The sequence below is a fragment of the Poeciliopsis prolifica genome, unplaced genomic scaffold (genome assembly GCF_027474105.1).
Source record: "Poeciliopsis prolifica strain line A6 unplaced genomic scaffold, Auburn_PproV2 SCAFFOLD009, whole genome shotgun sequence".
NCBI lineage: Eukaryota > Metazoa > Chordata > Actinopteri > Cyprinodontiformes > Poeciliidae > Poeciliopsis > Poeciliopsis prolifica.
In genome coordinates, this window is record NW_026562384.1 from 11480610 (window position 1) to 11502894 (window position 22285).

Genomic DNA, 22285 nt, shown 5'->3' on the forward strand with positions numbered 1-22285 from the left:
GGGATCCGTTTTAGTGGCCTTAGGATCGCATCTCTTCTTTTTGAGGATGATGTGGTCCTATTGGCTTTATCAGGTCATGATCTACAGTTTTCACTGGAGCAGTTCACAGCCGAGTTTCAAGTGGTCAGGATGAGGATCAATGCCACAAAATCCGAGACCACAGTCTTTAGGCGGAAAAGGTCAGAGTGCCTTTACCAAGTTGGGGGGGTATGTCCTACCCCAAGTGGAGAAGTTTAAAAAGTTTAAAAAGTGGCTACTACCCTTGTTTACTTACATACCAAATGATATTTACATATTTTTTTCGAGCAATTTAACTAGCCTAATTACTGTCAGGCTTGTAAAATCAAAAATCACTTCAATAAAAGCTGTTTGGCAAAATGAAGGAGGATAGAAGATTTTAAAAACCAAAATCCATCATGTCTTCTTCATTGCACTGTACATCTTTGATCTAGTATACGAACTGGCAATCCATGAATTATATCAAAAGTTAAATGTGTACAAGAGAAAAACCTCAAAAAATAAGATGATTGAATGAACTGTTAGTCCATCACTATCTTTGAGCTTAGCTTCAACCAACCAGACCAGTAGAAGTGTGCCAGCTGTTAAATTACTTAAAAAACACAACACAACACACCACACCCACACACCCCCCCCCCCCCCCACACACACACACACACACACACACCCACACACACACACACATTTATTTTGCTGTTTGAAGAACAACAAAATGAAAACAATTCTGTCACCAAGAAAGCCCTCACTAATGCCCATGTCTATGTATATTGCTTTTCTTCTTCTGTTATTGGTTGCTGATGACTTCCAATACCTACAATTAAAGGTAAAATTAAGAATGTCCCAGGATGATATATCTTGTAGTAACATCTATAATAGCAACAACTTCAAGTAATTTTTTGTTTGACTTTCTATGTCTCTCACTCTGTTCAGAATAAAGGTGTTTCTTTTTTTGCTTGTTTTCTAACAAAGCTCCAGCTAATTAAGGTTTTCACTAATTGTATTAGTTTCTGCAGAGCTTTTCTGTTAAAATCCCAGCAAAACATTTCAATTAATTTGAGATATGAAGTTTAAATGAACCACTGCAACACCTAGGGTCTTTCACCTATTCTGTTTGAATTTGCTGTGTTTGAATCCACAGTCTGGTTGCATGATCCGGTTTCATCTAAACTCCAAACTCACATTTGACTCTGAAATACTTTGGTATACAAAGGAGTTCATGGTTGAATCAGTGACTGCAAGGAGCACAGATCCTAAGTATGTTAATTTCTTAAATATAATACTCTAAAAGTTCATTGCTCCAAAAGTGTTTGAATTAACAATAGACTTTTTCATTTCAATCCTTTCAAAAAGCCACACTTGCTCGAACTTTTTTCTAACTTCTCCAGTCAAAAGTTTGGACATTTAACATATTAACTACAGTTTCCCAAAAGGAGCAGATTATACAAGCAGAACAAGAATGCTAGATCTTTAACCGTAATGTTAACCTTTAGTCAACAATCCCATATTTCCTTACTACAGGTGTACCAACATGATAAATCACCAAGACAAATGTTTCTATTACATGTTACTTTGCATATAAAAACAACAATATTTCCAAAATTGCTTCACACTTTTTTTTTTACATTGATATTGCTGTTGCTATCAGGTCCTACCTTGCTGCATGGCATTATCCAGTAGGCAATAGCCAGGAAGGGGAGACCTACAGTTACCCCCAGGACTGTCCAGCACTTCACGCCGATGGACTGCTGCCTCAGGCCCGGCAGGTTCTCGTACCAAATAGTCAGCAGCTGCTGCTGGCAGTTGGGATGTGCAACAAACTGAAGACAAAAAAACCAAAAGAAAATTTAAAAAATGTGGAAATAATAGACAGAAGGATGTGGAAAAGCAAGATGAAAGAAAGCCAAAGTAGAAATAAATGTGCCCTTGGTAATATGTTCCCGGAAATAACACTTTTTTAATATGATCAAGGCTGTAATTAGGGTAGAATGATACAAAAATTTCACACTTGATACTGATACCAAGAAAAATACTGAACACTATTTCAATTATATTAATGAACTATATCTGCTCAATTGTGCCACTGTGTGTTTCATGTCAATTTCATGTTTTTGTAGCCAATTTAATCGTCAGCTGATGAACAATTTTCTGCGTTAATTCGTATCGCAGTAAAACGGGGATTGCAATGAGGCGTTGAGCTGCATCATTATTTTATTCAAAAACTCTATGAGTACTAAGAAACTACAATTTATATTTTTAAAGTTAAATTGTTTAGCCTTGAGAAGGTTAGTTATATTTCAATGAGCCTAAACTTGGTGATAGGTCTGGACTTCAGGAAGTTGATTTCTGGTCTTATGCTGCCATTCAGTGTGTGCAACAGTTGGATTAATGTTGCCTTTGTTGACATCAGTCAAAATAAAGCACTGAACAAAAAGCAGCAAAAAGTACATTTCAAACTGTGTCTACATGCACTTTGACCTTAAACAAAAAGTGCAAGGTAACCAAAATGATAGATGTCAAAAATGAACATATTTCCTCTGTTCATTGAGGTAAATTAAGTAGAAAATCTGTTCTATTTGAATAAATCTATCATCATCAAGATCTAGAAGTATAACTCAGTTATTTGTGCTGTAAATATTGCATAAATGGCTTTGAATTGTATTAATTTTGAATACACATCTATGAGCAGGTTTTGAAATCACTTTGATGAAGGACTAGCAAAGGAAAGCATGAAAGAGGGCAGCGAGTAGCAGTGACTGATTGCACACATTAATTAATGACATTACTCAGGGAGATAAATGAATGGTAGAAAAGGTATTACGGGGACAAATAGAGTACATGCTTCCTTTTAGCTGGTGGAAGGATGTGGGATGGAAAGGAATCAATGCTTAGTCAATGGCTAAACCTAACAATCAAATTCCATGTGGAAGTGTTATTATGTTCATGTTTAATGTTGCAAGAGACTGATTTTCTGTTGATTCAAACATGATTTCTCTACATTTTTGTTGTAGATGTAGAGGAAGCACCTATAACAACTAAAAGTTTTCATCTCAGTCGTTTTCACCTCCATCCCAGTGGGGTTGAATTCATCTGAGCAAATCTGACTATAGCAACACGTATGGGTAAGGTGTATTTGTGCAGCAGTTCAGTTAAAAAACAAAGATAACGTTGTTTCCAGTCAGTTTCCAGTTAGTCCTGTAAGCCACGAACCCATACGCTTAATTCTGTCTGTGTCCAGTCGTGCTCCACCTTGTTCCTACGGCACTGTGTCTCATCCCTGCAACTTCAGTAATTAGCAGCTTGCTACTAGAGATGCTTTTGTTTACTGGTTAAAAACAAAAAGTGCATCGCACAGTTTTCTTGCTGCCCAACACACACACATAACAGAGATGCAGGAAAACCATCGCTACCCAGGGGTTGCGATGGTTCAAAAAAACATACAGCATTGATGCCAAATGGAAATATGCGCCAACAGGACTTTTGTGAAGTGAAATGGGGGAAAGGGATTTGATTTGACATTTTAAAGCCAACTCTGCTGAGCGCGGATTAGTTCTCCCACAGGGGCCTGTCAGTTGCTTACTTTAGGTCTTCTAAAGGCACAACTCAAAAGTTTAAAATTTATTTAATGTAATTTTTGTACAAACACTTGATGCTTACCCACATAGTTATTATATGATCCAGGCACTAATGCTGAGTTCATTAAATATTAATGCGAGACCCAATTACCACAAATGGTTGGAAGCTTTTTTACACACACACCAAATGTAACATAAATCTGTAACTCCGTTTACGTTTTTTAGCAAGAATTTTTTGCTGAAATATGTATAAAAGTTATGCATTTTTAAATACGGTTCAAAATGTAATTTGATCCAGCTGATGTTAAGTACCCCCCATTTAAAAACAATGTTATCTTTGATAAATCCATTCTGACATTTATTCTGCAATTTGAAATTAGGAATGAGGATAAACAATTATTCTTTTTCACTATACAGGCTCATTATATGTTTGTATTATGCAACTTGGAAAACAAAAATCTGAATGATCTTCATGGTCTCCATCTCCAAAGACAACTTGACATCTATTTTACAGTCACGTTCATAGCTGGATATGAATTTCTACTCAGAACATTATCATTGTTCAGGGTATAATTGTTATATGTCTGATACTTGTGCAGTTCATTTTTATGTTATAAGCAGTTGACCAAGTAAGAGGCAAATAGTTCTTCAAAATTTTCCAGTATTCAGAAGTAGCTATATTAATCCTAAAACCATGACATGTATTCCATGTTTCCCTCAAACTCAAACTTTGGTTTGTTTGTTTGGCTTTTCTCGGACAAAGTGGGTTGAAAGGAATATAAGTGATTTCTCAGCCAACATGTAATACGTAGGGGAAACACTTTGAACTATATATTTATTTTTAAAACAACATGCTACAGTTTTTTACTTTCATTATCTGTAGCGCAACTGAGTGTTACACAAAACATAGTCTGGAGAATGAGCTGGATTCTTATTTTATTTGTTTTTTTTCTTTTTACAAATAGGTTGTCTATAAGATGATAACATTTGGATGAATTATGTTTACTGGTGAAATTTATTTTTTTTAAGATTTGTTTTTTGTATTCTGCATAGATGTTGCTCACTAATGAAATGTTGTTTTTGGAACAATTTTATGCTTGGTTGGTTTTTCCCCTCTGTGTAGTTTGTGGTAGACCGCAAGCTTTATTTATCCATTCATGACACATTCAGTTTAAGCTCTTTATATAACACTTTGTTGAACTGTAACATGTCCTCACCAAACCCTATTACGACTGGATTATGTCAGGTGGCTTTACTAAGCTTAGAAAGTATTTTTTTTATATTGGATTTCTGCCTGTAGCTTTTAAAGATCCATTACAATCTAAAATGTACTATTTTGCAGTGAAGGCAACTTGATCTCATAACTCTGCTGGTTAGTTTAGAAACATGTAACTTCCAAATAAAATGGGATATGACCTAAAAGGATGAGTAAAAATCCTTTTCAGTGGAAAAACATTTTCATTTGTCCCTTTATCAAAAACAGTAAATGAAAAGTTTAAACTCGCATAACAAAAAAATAATAATAATAATTCAAGAATGCAAATTGATCTAATTAAATATGAAGAATTTTGATATTTTTCAAATCTGTTATTTAATATACAACTGTTGTGTAATGTCAAACATATTAATTTATTTTTTTTGAATGTTATCAAGAATAGAGCTAGCCTTCATTTGTTCTTTGTTTTAATCTTGGTTATATTTCACTCTGTATATCTGGTTTAGCAATTTTCTGTTTCCCAAATTTTTACTTTATTCGTACCTTTTTGACTTCGTATTTGATGGCCAGCTTGACGCGACTGAGGCAGGGCCGGTTGTAGGGACTTGGTGGGCATTGGTCCACATCTCCATTCAAAATGGCCTCAACTTCTTCGGTGTCTCGACAAAGGTCCAACACACCCACTACAAAGTCTTTGCACTGCATGGACAACTTTCGGTAGTCATTCTGCAGAGGAGAAAGGGTTAGAAGTGTTAATATCAGAATTACAAATAATGTCAAAAACTACTTTTGCACAATGCAAGCAGTTTAAAGGTATTTAGCAGTGTTTTTAGTAACCCTCCACCACTTTCTTTTTCATTACCCATAATAAAAAATAATTATAAGGTGTATAATTATAAGGCACAATATATTGCATGAACCAAATATACATTATGGATTTCATTTTGAGTTCTACCATCTAGCGTGACTTTTTTCTTATATTGCATGTTGGACATATAAACCTGCATCAACTGTTTCCAAATAGATAAAAGATAAACCATCATGTTCATTTTTCAGTTCTGTTACCCCTCCTGCGGTCGTTGTACAATGCTTAAGATGAGTGTGGAAAAAGCCACGGCCAGACAGCGGGGAAGCTGGAGTTTTTCTATCAGATTGTCAGTTTCCAAACGTACACACAAAAATAAAAACTTGTAAAAGCGCAGTGTCAGTAGGACTCCGTCGGACCGTGCCCAAAGGAAAAGACGTGTGGGGTCTAAATGACTGTGGGAGGGTTAAACATCTTTCAGGTGCATACTCTATGCTGAATAAGATTTGTTAGTTCAATTATTTTGACATAAATTAAACTGTGGATTGATTATAATTGATTATACATTTCTTATATGTCACATGGGACTTTAGCTGATCATTTCACAGCTTAATTTTTTAATGCAATATAAATGTATCAGAATATGTTTATTATGAATTTGTCCTAACAACTTATGTGTGATCGATAGTTATTTTACCTATTAAATTAGTGAAACAGTGACAAAAAGGAAGCATTTTAAAATTAGCTTGTTCTGTCACGGTTGCTGACCAGGCTCTTCTACAATTTGCAAATTATGTCACCACAAACTCATACATTGTCATACATATATATAAAGGGAAAAAATATCACAACAGTGTGATTTTTAGATTATTTTGGGTTAAAAGTCACGCTGGTACGTGATGAGTGATGATACATATCACTGAATGTGTGTGAGACTGTGATCCGTACACACACAGCATGCTCTGTGCGTGTGTGTTTACGTCACCTCAGATAAATTTCTGGTTATTCTCTCAACTGACATTCATACTTCACACTGTTTTAAAGTTCCTGAACCTTTTGCCACTGATACTTGAAAAAGCATCCCTGACTTCTGACATGATAAATGACAACCCCACTATTTGCAATTATAATATGACTCATGTGTTAAATAATTTAAAGAGTTCATCTGCCATTTCTTGACCTCTTCTTATGAATCATTTCAAGATTACCTTTGTCAGAAAGGGGGGAAAAAAGACTGTCTTCTTCAGCAAAAGTCTGATTTAGAATAAAAAACTCCCAAATAACTTAAAAACAAAAGGGTTTGATGTTATAAATTTTGGGTTTATGCACATTTCTAGATGGCACATTAGAAAGAAATATAAAAAAAGACTTAAAATTTCTACCAACATCGCAATATGAAGAGTTGCATTTCAGAAAATTAGAAAATGTTTTAGTGTTGCTGTTCTGGTTAAAAATACCTTTTTAAACTACCAACCTCAATAAGCCTTCATTTCCATAGTAAAAAGTTTTTCTTGCTTTTGTCTGATGTTATACACTAATCGTAATACACAATAAAAGATAAAAGATCAACAGAAATTAAAAATTGAAAACATCATTCTGTGTGTAATTAATCTATATAGTGTGTTTCCATCAGTGCAGAAATAAATTAGCTATTCAGTGATATTCAAATTTATTGGATATGACCTTCTATCTCTGTCTGTCTTTCCATTTCTCTGCTCTTTCATCTATTTATTACTTAAAAAGGGTCAAAGACAGGACAAAGAAAGTACAACGGTCAGATTGAACTTTTGCATGATGTTGCAAAGCTCCCTGCAAAGCTTTACAAGAACAAAGGCTTCATGAAATTTCAGTAAAAGTAAAAAAAAAAAAAAAAACATTCTATTGAAAGGGCAAAAAATGTGAAACTTTATTTCGCTGGATAAACATTTTCTGCAGCCAGGTTTTTAAAAACTGTATGGAGCTCACCTACTGATCATGAAGTTCATTTGCATTCCTTCAGTGTGTGACCCCTGTGATGATTGTGTTCTTCCAAGCATAACTTGTATCATTTGTGCTGAATATAAAATAGCAATGTTAGCTCCTGGAGCGGTGTGCAATTTCCTTGGATTCATTAATAAAACTAGAGAGAAGTGCGTTTGATAACACTGGTTAGATGACTCATCACTGTCAGTCAATTAAAGGTAAATAATTTAGACTATCTGTTAGAAACATCTGTTTGGTCAGTGTTTCTTTCAGACAGCTTGCTGAAATAAATCCATTTTAATCTCAAGACAATACATCAGAGTGCTACATGTACCAGCAATATATTGACAAGCAACAACATTTACATGGCAAGGTGGGAAAATCTAGTCTAACAGATGATAACGCGTATAAAAATCCAATATCAATGTCAGATGCATGTCTTTTTTAAACCGGATATGAGATTACAAAAGATTCAGGAGATTAAAATCGAATGATGTGAAACAGACAAAATGGGGAGGAACCCAAGAGAGAAAAACAAGTCAAAACTGGATATGAACAACAAAAATCTAATTTCACTGAGAATTAAACTCATTAAATAATTAGCTTTGTGTTTCATCCTAGTTCTTTTAACATAAAAATCGGCAAAAATAATTAAAACAGAAAATAAGAACTGCGTAAATGAAATAACTCCCTCTCCACTGCACTTTCTTAAAAAGTGTGGCTGCCTTTGTCCGGAGGCTGACATGCAAAATTGATAGCCTGTCTTGAAAAGTAAGACGTTTGATGATAAATGTCAAGTCACTATGGCAGGTTCTGGTGCCGGTAGCTGTACTCACATCTTCATTTAACTTAACTTAAAACAAAAAAATTCAGCATTTTTTGACGTTAGATATTTCGCCAGAGGAAATAGAGTTGGTCATTTCTTTCGCAGATGTGTTCTTTTTAGATACACACATTACTGAGATTTTTTACACACACTTATTCTATATTATCCCAATGTTTAAGATATTAACTCAGAGCTTTCAGTCTTCAGAGAAGACTCTTGCAAGGTCTGTAGAGGCTTGCTATTTCTGGAAGCTCAGGGATGTTGAAATCTGCAAAACACACAATGAATCAAGTCTATAAAAATATCTGAGTTTTAGACTTTAAGACGGACCTCAAAAGATACAGTAATTAAAATTAGGTTTATTTTCTACAAGACAACTAATTACATGCTACTACCCAAACGTTGAACCACCAGAGTAAGGAGACAGTCATTACAGCAAACCCAACAATGCTAAAACCTGTGTTCAGTTCTGCTCTCACAAATTAATGAAAGACGGCCATTTACTTTGTGTTGCAAATCAGAGATCTGATGTAAAATAAATTTCCTCTTCAAAGAATAGGTACGACTTTCATTTAAAATTAAGTTCTTTTATTTTTTTTTGCACAGATTCGACCAACAACAACCATTCACACATGAATTAAAACAGATTTACTGCTGATTATTACAAGCTTGTTTCAGGTCAACATGTCTGCTTGGAAATAGGCCTGTGAATGCTTTCTGTATTTATGAACTTATTTTTCAAACTTAACCAAAGTTTCACCCACCCAAGAAATAAACAAAAGGGAATGAATACTGGTGGGTTGTGATGATGTAAATTTGGAGGATTCTCAAATCAAAAAAGGCTGCTGTTTACAAGCTGTCCTTCAAATCTCAGATATGACAGCTGTGCTGGTTATGTGTTTGCCGTGATTATGATTATGCATCTGTGTGGCTCTGAGATGACACTGGAGCTGATGACATAGCTTGATTGCTACACCCAAAGAGATTTGGAGCACCTGGCACCAGATCTTTTTTAGATGTGCAATTACCAGCTTCCAGCATGGAAAGAGTATATCTTTTTCTGGTCTCTCTTCATTTTAGGGACTTATTTTATTTATTTGGATAATTTCCAATCACATTTTTGATATAAAATCTAAACCAGGGGTGTCAAACTCAAATACACAGTGGGCCAAAACTTTCAATTGAACAAAGTCGCGGGCCAAGGTTGAACAAATGAATCTTTTAATATGGACCCAAACAAGTTCTAATATAACAATAAATATTGAAGAAGCAAAGCTTATCTAACTTAAAAGTGCAGGTGTGCAAAATTGAGTTGCTAATAATAATAAAACATATTATATTAAATAAAATATATTTAATATATGAAATAAAATATTAAATAAAATTTAAATAAAAATGTAATGCCTCCTTTCTGATGTAAATGTCTAATATTAATTTGAAATTGCCTCGCGGGCCAAATATAATTACACTGCGGGCCAAATTTGGCCCGCGGGCCAGAGTTTGACACCTATGATCTAAACATTAGCATAAGGCTAACAAACAAAATGTATATTTTTCTTAGGTATTTTCAGAGAACCAGTTCATTTTAAAGCTGAATGATGTTGTTGCCATGCAACAAGACGCCCAGGGTTTGAATCCCGGCCTCATATCTTCCTGTATGGAGTTCAAATGCTTTCCTCATAGATGTGTGGGTCCTCTATGAGTACTCTGGCTTCCTCCCTCAGTGCATAAACATGACTGTTATTTTATTTTATTATCATCATGTGTTTGTTTAATCTGCCTCTCACCCAAAGCCACAAGCCACAAGCTGGAGATAGCCACAAGCTCCACAGCAACAACAGACAATGGAAGGATGTTCAGTTTACTATGAGTAGCTTTTGTTGTATTTCCTATTTCTGCCTAAAACTCTTAGCCAATTTGATGACCAAGAGGAATACTAAATTCTCAAAAGAGAACTAACTTTAGCCCCAAAACCTCAACAAAGCACTGTCCAGCAGATTCAACGTATTTTAAAATACCAGCCAATAAACAACATTTACAGCCACAAAATGAGTTGATAATTATTTGAAAGAACATAAGATGCTCCATAAAATAAACGGCCTAAAAACTTCTAACATACTTGTTTCCAGGAATCAGAAAAAACCAAAACTTTACCTCTATTTTCATTCTAATACAAAAACATAAGAACAGATTTTTAGAGATACTTTGTTACAGGTGAAAAAAAAATACTGCTTTGTTTAGCATATTAAGAGGCCAAAGAAATGTATCACTTCCTCTTGCTGCAATTCTAAACCTGAACGTTCAAACTCATTGGCTGATTTGGGCTATGATAACTTTCATTTAACCAAGAAGATAGTTTGTTTTTTAAAGAAAATATGTAGATCTCTCAAAATATCTGAAATCAGTATTGTATATTTTTTGTCTTTATTGATGTTTTAATGAAAATCACAGCGGCCATTTTAGGCATACCCTTCTCAGCAAAGGTTTTATTGGAATAGCAGCAATGAAATACTTCTTATAATAGATGAGCATGTTTTTTCATGTGTCTACTGTTATGTTTGGTGATTCATATTTCTGCAGTGTTTTTCATGTCTTTCAGGTTTGGCGGCCTCCTTTTCATTATCCTAATCTTTAGCTCCCATCTCATATTCTCAGTTGGATTCCATTCATCACTTTAGCTGGGAGTGGGACACTCAACAATGTAAGTATTACTTCCAGGAAGGAAACATGATCAGACTTAAACATTATTTTCAACTTTGAATCTGCGGATTGAACATGTTTATATATGTCACAATGTCAGAGAGAAGCTTTGCCCTGTAACCTCTTTTGATGCCAGAAACCTGATAATTAATTTGAGAGTGTTTCAATTTTTACAGTAAGTGGATAGCTTGGTTGCAAAAACTTTGTATTTTTACAGACTGATATTAATCTGGTTTAAAGGGCTTACATAAACATTTCTCTGTCAGCAGTCCCATTAAAAGATGCACGTTTAATCTGTCTCTCATTTGACTATTTATAAATCTTCATTTGTCACGTGTAATTTGCCCATGTAAAGTTGATTGACTAATGCTATTAGCAAACCGAGTAGACATTATTTGATGCTTTAAAGCAATGAGGAGATAATGTGAAGGGAGACAGGGAGATAAATAAAGAGAGAAGACATGGGGATGGTAATGAGATGGTAATGAGTCCTAACACAACCCTGGTCCCTCAGGTGAGCCCCTCTCATTAATTTGTTGGGAGATGGGAAACAGAATGACAAGCGGAAAGCCAGCATATCAAAGACAAATGTGGTCAGAAAGTGGTGAGAACTGATAGGTAGGCACAGACATAAATTAATAGACTTGAGGAAAAAAAGAAATAGGTGAACTAAACTCCACATAAGTAGAAATTGAAAAAAAAAATCACAAAAATGGACTGTTAAAATCCAATATGATTGAATGAGCATAATACATGTTTGTGTACTGATTTCAGCTAAGATAAGGGTGCAACACAAAGGGTGCTTTTAATTACACGAGTCTTAATATTGGTCTGATTACATGTAATTTAGATGATTGCTGTTAATGTTTTCTAAAACCTATTTGTGGACAAAAGCCAATCAATCAAGTCCGCCTTTTTGCTACTCATCAGTCTCTTGAAATTGTGACTGATATAAACTTGGAAAATAACACATTTATTGACAAGAATTGTGTCTGTAATAACAAGAATAATAAACTTTATAGAAAAAAGCTCACATAAACAATGATTTCACTAAAAATGCACAAAATAGCATTTTGACTGATGTAAATTTCTGATTTTGCCTTTCTCAAAGTCATCGTGGAAGAATAACAATAAAAACAATTGCAATCATCATAATGGTTATATGTAATTATCTAGAAGGTATCTTTTAGAAAATATATACCCAGCTTTTATCCATGAGTATATTTCATTTGCCAGGTGGCTTTTATGTGAATGCTTGCTTATCTGGGTCAGGTAAAAATATGTGTCAAAGTATCAGGCTCAGGATGGATTCGGGCACCTCTGTAACTCAAGCTCTGGCTTAAAATGGGCCCAGCTGCTTTATAGCTTACATGTTCTGCCCCCAGCTCAAACCGATGAGATTTCTCCTGGAGAGATGAAAGCAAAAAAGGGTTACAGAATTTATTTCCTTTTCTTTAAAAGTCTCTATAGTTCTGAGATGCTGTTGAAACATTTTCAAAAACTTGAGCACTTTGGCTGTAACACACAAGCAATGACTGTACAAATGTAGCACACATCAAGACAATTTTTAATATTTAAAATTTTACAAAGAGTTAAGGTACAATGTACAAGTTTTGTTTAACCTGAAAAAAAATACTGAATTGGAAATAAGTAGTTCTACAAATAAAGTCGGGCCTTAAAAATCCATTAAAGATAAGACTGACGGACGCAGGAGACGGTTGAATAACAGACTGAGTGTAGTGTAGAAATCTTTGCTTCAGCACTATACAGCTCCTCAATAAAAACTGTAATTTATGTCCAGTATATAATGCTACAAAAATACAGAGAAACATGGCATTCTGATTCCTAGTGCTTTCCCTATTTCATTTGTGCAATTATGAAATGCAAATGTTTTATTGAGTGTTTGCCAGGATGAGTCTTACAAAATTTATAAAAGCAATGAAAGAATAGAATAATCTTTATTATACCCAGAGGTGTGGTGAAATTGAGAGCTCCCACTGAGCCACCCTGCTCCGCCAAAATAAGAACTCATTAAAAAACAAAAAAATGACATAAAGCAAGAAGATAAAACAATGGAAAATTGTTACTTCCCGAAAAATGGTTAAAAAGTCTTTGAGGTGACGGGATGAAATCAATTTTTGGCTATTGCTTAGGCATCTTATGCGAGTCTGTTTGTATGCGACTGTGAATGTAAGCAGTTCTGACGGCCCAAAGTATGAAGCTGTTGGTCAGTCTGGTTGAATGTGACTTGAAAGCTGGTTTGTGCACATAACCTACAATAAGAAAAGCACTCTGAATATCCATTTAAAACTAAAATCTGTTTAGAAATACCTCAAAATTCTGTCAAGTGGCCCATGCATTTGCATTCAGCTCATTTTTACAGCAAAATGAAATCCGGCACACTCTCCTACATGAGATCCACAACTGATAAGGGAGAATGTGTCAGTGTCAATTTCTACAAGGATGAGGTACAAATGTAAATCTGCAGTTTGAAAAAAGCCAGATAAGGGACACAGCAAACAGGTTAAAGAAGATGCTCTGATCAGATAGAACAAAATTAAACTTTATAGAGGGACAGTAACCCTAATCATGCAGCTTCAGTGGGATGGTTAAAATCAAAGTATATTCATGTGTTAGAATGGCTTGGAACAAATTCTAATTGTCAATCTGTGGAAACACTTGAAAAGAGATGTTCACAAATGCCCTGCATGGACTCTGACCAAGCTTTAGGGATATTGTAAAGAAAAATATGTAGAACGAAAAATATAAAAAGCCAGATGCTATTTTTGCAAAGTCGGAAGTCAAACCCTACAATGCAAGAACATGCAATCGTACTGAGTATTTTTGTGTATTGCTAAGTCAATATATCTTAGTATGCTTGAAAAAAGACTAAGCTAACTTATATGTAACTTTTCAGCAAGATATAGGAGCTTAATACATATGAACAGGAACAACAAAATGAAAATTAATTTCCTTTTCACATCATAACTATCTGCTCCTCTGTGAATACATAAAATCCTTTTCAAATAATTTCATGTTGTGGTTGTAACCTGAAAAAAATGTGCAGAAGTTCAAAGGTACTGTATGTTCTACAGAGAAGCTCCATATCTTAGCAAAGTAGATCAAATAAGGAAGGATATAAACACATCAGCTGCCTCACCTTAAACTCTGTTTCAATGTTGGCGAGCCTTGCCAGTTCGTTGCTGAGCTCAAGGGCTGTGAGCACAGGGTCCTCACTGCTGAGCGACAGGTAGGCTGCACTGGCCAGGCCCTTGTACGCATTCATCCTTGACCGTGAGTGACTGAAGGAGTCCTTCTTCTGCTTCTCCACACATTCTAAGCATTTACAAAAATAGTCATGAGGCCTTTCTATGCGGGCCCCCTTCGTCAAAAGGATGTGAACAATCTCATACTCCTGGCAATGAGCTGCCAGAATGATGGGTGTGATGTCATGGGAAAAACGTGTTCCATCCTCGTCGTATGCATAAAAGTCATCATCTCTCATCTCTTGCTCCAGAGGGCTCAGAGCCAAACGGAGACCTCCACCAAAAGCAGGATGGCCGAGAATGGCCTCGACTATTCTGACATAGCCTTTGGAGATGGCCAGGAGCAGGCCGTCCCCGATCCGAGCCAGGCCATCTTTTTTCAGCAACAGCTCTGTCACTTCCAGGTGTTCATTGCCCACTGCCAGTTGTAGAGCATTCTGGCCCATGTAGTCCACACAGTTAAAGTTCAGTGTTTTGGACTCTTCTAGCATTTTGCGCACCACAGGAATGTTGCCATACTCTGCAGCATCCAGAAAACGTTCCTCCTCTGCAGTGAGAGCAGAGCCGCGCTCATTAAACATGTAGGCTGGACCCCGAACAGCCTGGCGACGCCCCTTTTCCCTCAGTGTTGTGTGCCGGCGATGCATGGCTTCCACTCTGGGAGCAAAAAAAAAAAGACAGAAAACAGAAGTCAGTAAAAGCAATACTTTGTGTAATGAAGGAGGAGAAGGTGTGCTAAACATATCTGACAAATTTGGGACTTAGCTGTAAGAGTCAGAGAAGTATAATCAGTTACATTGAGCTGTGATACCTCAACACAAAGCTGAGTAATTTCTGTTTTTGTTGTGATTATGATAATGACTGTGTTCAACACAGATTTCTATCCAGATCTCAGAGAAAATCCCAATCCCAACTAAAGCAACAAACTGTTACTAAATCTAAAAAGGTTGAAGCATGACAAGAACAGTCGCTGTTGCTCAATATCTTTTGGCGTGACAAAATTCCTCTGTGATCCAGTGACATTTCAAACACACTGCTCGCTAAACTGGGATTTAACCATCATCAAAAACTGAAAAACTAATATTTCCTACAATGTCTTGCTTTGTCAGACAGACAATTAGACAGTAAAAGCAAAATAACTCATAGAACTTATGAACATGAATTATTACAAAGCTACATTTTTAAAGTTTATTGTTTCCCACAAAAGCTTGTGACATAATTCCAATATTATTGACATTAATATTTACACAACTTCCTAAAGGTCTAGTTTGAAAACAAGTGTAGCTGCTAAATTACAAGCTTGTAATTTCAGTTGGTTGTAATTCCCTTCTGACTCTCTTTGACTGTGCGTGTGTGTGCATGCGTTGGTGTCCATGGTGTGTGTGTGTGTGTGTGTGTGTGAGCAGAAAGCAGGACATTGAAGAAGGCGAAAATGGAAACCTGTTCATGCTAGATGTATTCACCTGGGGGGTTTTATGGATGTGGAGCTGAGAAAATGAAGACAGCTCCCTATGCCAAATCCAATGCACATGGTTTAAGGGAGCTGCGTATGCATGTGCTTGAATGTGTGTGATTAAACCAGGTCAGCAATGTTTTAACTTTTCATTTACACCATCAACATCTCAGGACGCCAATCACTGTAAGAAGGAAATCTTTCTTCTTCATTCCTCATACATTTAAGGTGTCAGACTATCCATGCATAATGTCAACATAGAATACATTATCTGCAACATGTAATGTAAATTATTAGCCCTATGGCAATCAGCAATTGTGTATGGCTTTTAAGTTATATTCTATAGTTGATGTTAGCAGCTTCACACCATCACCAAAACCTCCTGCATTTCAAAGCATTTAGAAGATTCCTAATAAATAGAAGAACAGTCTGTGTTCCAGCCCATTTGCATAACCTTACAGTCAAGTAATAAATTGCCTTTTCCCATCTCTTTTAATCTCTTTCTCCATCCATCTTTGATTGTTTGTGATTTGGTCTAGAAATAGAATGTTTTTGCATCATTGCAGAGTTGAATTACAGCAATGTGGACAAGAGGAAGATCACACAATCGAGAAATACTGTCTGTGTGCCTTGGGGACAAAAAACAAATTGCTGTAGGAGAGAAAGATTGCTTACATTACTTATATATGATATGGTATTATTCACACTTTGCACGAGGATCCATCTAAAATTGGATCATTTTTTATCATTCTGAAAAAAAAGTGGACAAATTATCTGGCACAGAAGCAGGAGCCCCAAGTTGTTTTTACAATAAAGCACATAAACCATACATTATCAAATTATTCTAAAATGTATTTTAAGCCTAACTGTTGACAAGATGTATAATATTCATGCACCATTCTATGATTATTCCTATACACCAGCTTAAAACAAGTGAGTTTATGTGAAAGAGGATCATATTGAAATAAACAAACCAGAGAACCTGTGGTGTGTAGAAGTTGATCTAGACTACTGGCTTAAAGCAACTTTTAAAGTTTTATTCAATTTTGTACAAAATGTAAAAAAATAAGTGTAACATAAAAACAAGACGCTTCTATCATTTGGCTTAATTTATCTAGGGAGGATTTGGCTAATTTGGATATATTATTCATCAATTACTGCACTCTAAACAGACTTTTGCAGTCTGACTATTGAACATATTTTTATTGTATGCAATAACAATATGCTCTTCAGCCTTACATATAATGCAAATCTTTGACAAAAGGGATACTGAACACTTATAAACCACAATATTAGACAATTACACATGCTATTACTTAGTTTGCTGAGGGAATTTTCATATCACTAAGCAAATTAGTTCATAGTTTGAGTAATAAAATGGATTTATGAATCAGTTTCATTTAAAATTCCTATATTTGCCTGTTTGGGCACAAAACAACTTTTAATGATACTCAAATAATCCCATTTCCTTCAAGTAAGATTTGGTGATCATGCTAAATGACTGTTTCTGACAGTTTCTCCAAAATCACTGACAGGTTGTATGGAAATGCAGAGGAAATTTTATAAATATTTAAAATCAATATAACACTTGACAAATTGAAAAATAAATTCCAAGCTTGTGAGTCCTGCACTGAAAATATCCATTATTTTCATTACACTCCTCTGCTGAAGATAAATGGTCACCCTTAAATCAACAGAACATTGTTCTGAGGATGTTTCTCCCTCTAAAAAGCAACATTTATGCAAAAGTATGAGAGCACAATTTAAAAAGTGTTTAATTTTCACCACTTCTTTAAATTAGGCCCCTAAAACTTTAGATGAAAAACCAAAGACATGTGAGTCCATGTTAATGTTTAATCCAAAACAAAAAAAAAAAACCAGTGAACTAAGCGCACTTGTCCTCTCACCACAAGTAATAAAATGGACATCAGACATTACTATAATATGTCATATAATAGTTATTTAGTTCATAATGCAGCAGGGGCCTTCAGCAGATTGCTAGACTGAACACATTGCCAAGAGGGATAGACATTAGCAATAATCTTAGAAAACAGGGGCCATGTCAAAAGAACTTAAGTTTATGATTAAGAAAATATATACATAAAAAAGTATAATTAAACCGAAGCAATCTGTTGAGGTTAAAGGAATCCTATTGTCTTTTATGTCTCACTATAAAGGAAAAATCTCTATTGGCTGTCTTTTGGCTTAATATTCTTATTCATGCATCACTTCCACTGCACCTTTATTCACCTGTTTAATTATATCTACCAAACAAAACTATGCAATCTGATCTTGATTGCTCAGAATGTGCTTCTTTTGAAAGCTGATCTCTCTAAGGTGTGACCACTGGGTCATTTATCAGTGCATGCAATCATTTATACCAGGTCATTTACAGTTTAATAAGACATGAAAAAGAGAAGAGAATGAATTTGGTTTCAAGTCAAATGCAAGAAGACCACTGAAAAAGTGAAAATTAATTTTTCATCTCGGCAGCTATCAATTTGTCTAATTTAAATATGCACCTTTCGAAGGCATTTTTCAATATATTGTAATGCTGACAAAAGTATGCAATCCACCCTCTCTTGCTTGCATTTTGGACAACACTTACATTCTGGTGGCATTAGTAAAAGTCAATGTGCTTCTTTCCCCTTGATAGACCTTTAAAGCTGAACACTGGAGTATCAAAGAGGCAGACCAGGGATGATCAAAGAGCCAATATAGAGAGGCCTGCCGTTGCCAACTTCTGATAGTCATGGTTATAAGCTGCTAAATTTTCATTACGTGCCATTGTGCATGTTCCAAGATCTCTGTGGAGCACTTCCACACTGGAGCTGTGGCTGTAAGCTGAAAATGTTGAGCCTTTACCTCTTAGTTAAGCAGTGAGAATGGGTTGAAAAAGTAGAAACTCTTTGTTTGATTGCAGGACAGTAATAATAGTCACTGGTTTAAAAAAAAAGTGTTTGACTGCATTGCATCGTAGTCTTTTCACAGGTGAAACAGTGAGTCTGAAAGAGCAAAGAGATGCAAAAAGAGGCTGACAATTACAGTATTTATCTCAAGCTATTGCTAGTCAACCAAGTTAATGATTCTACTGAAAAAAGCCTCCACTTCCCCCACTTGATGTGAGTTTAAAGCATTTCTTCTCACATGCTTGATGCAAACTGGGTCAGCGGAGATCCTAAACTCACCAAACCTGACCTGTACCTGTTGACAAGAGGGATGTTGACGTCGGTCATTAAATTCCCACAATGCAGAGTTTGCCTTGAAATGGCAATTCTCCGATATCTGCAAAGTTCCTAATTGCATACTCTACGCAAGGCCTGGAAAACACCACATTAAAACTGAAAAATAAAACTGTCAGGACTCACGATTGCCGGCTGTCTGAGCTGAACTCGGTCTCTATGTGCTCAGCAGAGAAGTGGTTCCCGTACTCGGAGATCTCCGGAGCCCTGTACAGCCTCTGTCCACGGTGCTGAAGGCGCTCGGTGCTCTCCGCGCCGCGTCCCCTCCATGTGGGAAGCGGGTCATCGTGCTGTTCATGTCCGACATCTATCCTCACATCCGGCCGCGAGCGAGAGATACACCCGGAGTCCACGGCACGCTTGCGGAACTTTGGCGGGGTGAAATGCGGGGAGCCCTCGAGTTCCCCGGTCCCCGGAGACGGGTGCAGACACTCTGAGGAGGCGAGAAAAGGCGGGTCCGATTCCCCAAGCAGTGGAGAGGCTGAGGAGAACAAGTCCAAGGGCCGCGAAGTGGAAGGAGATCCTCGGGGAAGACTGACAGAGAGAGGCGGCGAGGGAGACTCCGACAGATGTGCTCTCCCGCCGCCGTCGCTTTCCTCCCCCCCGTCAGACATCGGGAGAGTTCGGCAGCACCATTTACTCTAAAGTATTTTTTGCAAAGCGGCACATATTCCCTGTGTTTTTCAAAGTTTCAATTGAACAAGTTGCCGCTGAGGCGCGCGGCAGCGAGGGGCAAAAACCTCCACCTTCACTCAGAAGTCCGCGCGCACTAATTAGAGAGAGAGCGCGCGCAGGAAGCCCGACCTTTTTACAAAATGGAAGATGAGGAACAAATGAAACACAAACAAATATTACCAAACAAGCGGACGCAGCCAACACAAACAACTATAATTAAACTAGGGAGTAAAATAGAAATGACCGACATTGGTTATCTATAATGAAACGCAGTTAGTCGCTGATTGGACATGTAGTGCGCAGGTTTCTGCTATTTTGTATTTTATTTTATTATTTTTTTTATTTTTATTTCTTGTTTTTTGTTCTACGTTTTGTTCTAATCAACTTTACAAAACAATCTTCAATGCACAGAGCCGTCCAAAAGTCCATTGGGCCCGCGGGCAGAATTACAGGACCATTATCCATTAAGTTTACTGTCTGGATGCTGTGGATTTAAAGATTGAGGATGTATCGAATTTGAGATCTTTCAGTCTTCTGGCAAAAAATATTTTTTAATGCCATGACATGCGCCAAATTATTGTGCCACTTGTGATGTCATCAACTCAAATACACATAAAATAGATTTACCAGGGTTTTGTTTCTTCAGTCCACTTTTTAAAAAAGTTTTGTGTAATTCTGACAATCCCAGCCTCATTATGTGTCTGTCTTTCTATAGTCCACATACCTTTTAGAGGTGGAAAAAAATATACACTCTAAAATGTGTCTTTAAATGTTGAGAGTAAAAAGTGTGCTCTATTTACCAAGACTGCAGCCCACTTGTTTCGATGGCTGTCACAAAACTAAAATATCTTCTCCTGACCACACTCTCAAACTGACAACTGTTTAACTCACTAGCTCCAGTCAAAACACTGAAGTCAGCCATTTAAAAAAAATTTGCACTTCACAAAGCAGTACTTCTTAAAGGTGTGGACAAAACTAAACACCATTTAAAGTTGTTCCTATTAGAATTAAACAAGAAGATAATCCCTAGCTTGAATATCATCCATTTTATGTGTGTGTCTGTGCGTGTTACTGTGTGCGTTTGGTCCTCTAATTAGAGGCACAGACCCATTAGTCATGATGGAGACTTCCTGCAACCCACACACAGACAATAACCAGTCCTGAGCCAGCTCTTTGATCCGCTATTATGTTTATGCACCGGACGCAGCCTCTCGCAACACCTGTTTTCATTTGTGATTACATGTGGGAAGAAAATCATTCACAAAACTCCCTGAAGTCTGAGTACTATTCTGCAAATGAATATGTATTAAAATAAATGTTACACTTACTGAGTAATTTGGCATCCAAGCCAAATATGTATTCTCTTGTAAGAAGGAAAACAAACTGTTTGGACGTAAATTTATTCTCTGATTGCTGCTTTTCCACAGTCCATAATTTTCAAAGCTCATATGGGAGGTCTGAAACTGCTCAACCAGTTCTTTACACAACTTCTTCTCTAACACACGATAGATTATGAGTATCATTTATTATGCTTGTATTTTTGCATTAGAAACCTATAAAAATGAAAAAGCAATGAAGCAGCTTGACTGAATGATAGAAAGATTAAAACAAGTATTTTATTCATACTGATCAATTTTGAACTTCTTAATTCTTTATGTTGTAAAGAAAACAATCAGATTTTACCACATAAAAATACCAAGCAATCAGTAAAATAAGGTAAAAAAAATGGATTGTTAACATGCGCGAGCTAGGATTTCTTTTGCTGATGCTGAGCACAAGTACGTTTCTAGTGGATACTGCACATGTATGCATTCTGAATTAGGGAAAGGTTCAGTATTTAAACCATTTGCATTTTACATAATTGCTCCAAAGTCAAAAACTAGTCATGGTTACCTGCATCAAAGTGTGATTCTGGCTTTCACATCCAAAGTAAATGTCTAAAACTATGACAGTGTTAACATCTCACTTTAAGAAAAAATGTAATGTTCTTTTCTGGTTTACTGTTTACTCTAAGTGAAAACATACTGCTGCATTACATTGCTGTATTCATCAGCAACATAAAACTATAGCCTGCAGTCAGCTCTCTTATTCACTTCCATCACTAATGATTGTTTTTACACTACACTGTGAAACTGGAGAAGTCTGAGAAACTGTAACATCCACAGAAAATAAATAGAAACACAATACACAAAGGCCTGTGTCTTATGAGGTCAAAGAGCTAACAATTACGCCTCACATTTTCATTTTGCAGTCTTTCTTCCTTTTATTATAAATCAATGCATTGGAGAATTTGTCAATGCAGGATTTAACATTTGAAAGAATATTTTAAAGACCTGAACTTTCTCCAAGCAGCAAAACATATTCGCAGTACGAAAACTATGACTTCAAGTTCACACAAACAGAAATACCATAGCAGCCAATTAAAACATTCAACATGAAAAAGCTGAACTAGTGCACATCTGGCCTGATTTAGGCGTATGCCACTAACACCTCAAGTGTGTGCGTGTAGTTAAAAGCACATTTTAATTATTTAATATTTTGCTCTTTCTT

The 22285-nt window shown here is 36.2% G+C and overlaps 1 protein-coding gene across 1 annotated transcript in view; it reads right to left on the bottom strand.

The window, feature by feature from the left end:
* The window catches only part of LOC129362979 (short transient receptor potential channel 7-like), a 53444-nt gene extending 33770 nt beyond the window's left edge, over nucleotides 1-19674 (bottom strand). Inside the window, exons 1-4 of the mRNA XM_055034835.1 lie at nucleotides 19187-19674; nucleotides 14260-15022; nucleotides 5350-5532; nucleotides 1671-1835 (exon numbers count right to left, since the gene is read on the bottom strand). Coding sequence (XP_054890810.1) covers nucleotides 1671-1835; nucleotides 5350-5532; nucleotides 14260-15022; nucleotides 19187-19674 — 1599 coding nt within the window. The remainder of the gene's footprint in view (nucleotides 1-1670; nucleotides 1836-5349; nucleotides 5533-14259; nucleotides 15023-19186) is intronic.
* Between the last annotated feature and the right edge of the window lie 2611 nt (nucleotides 19675-22285).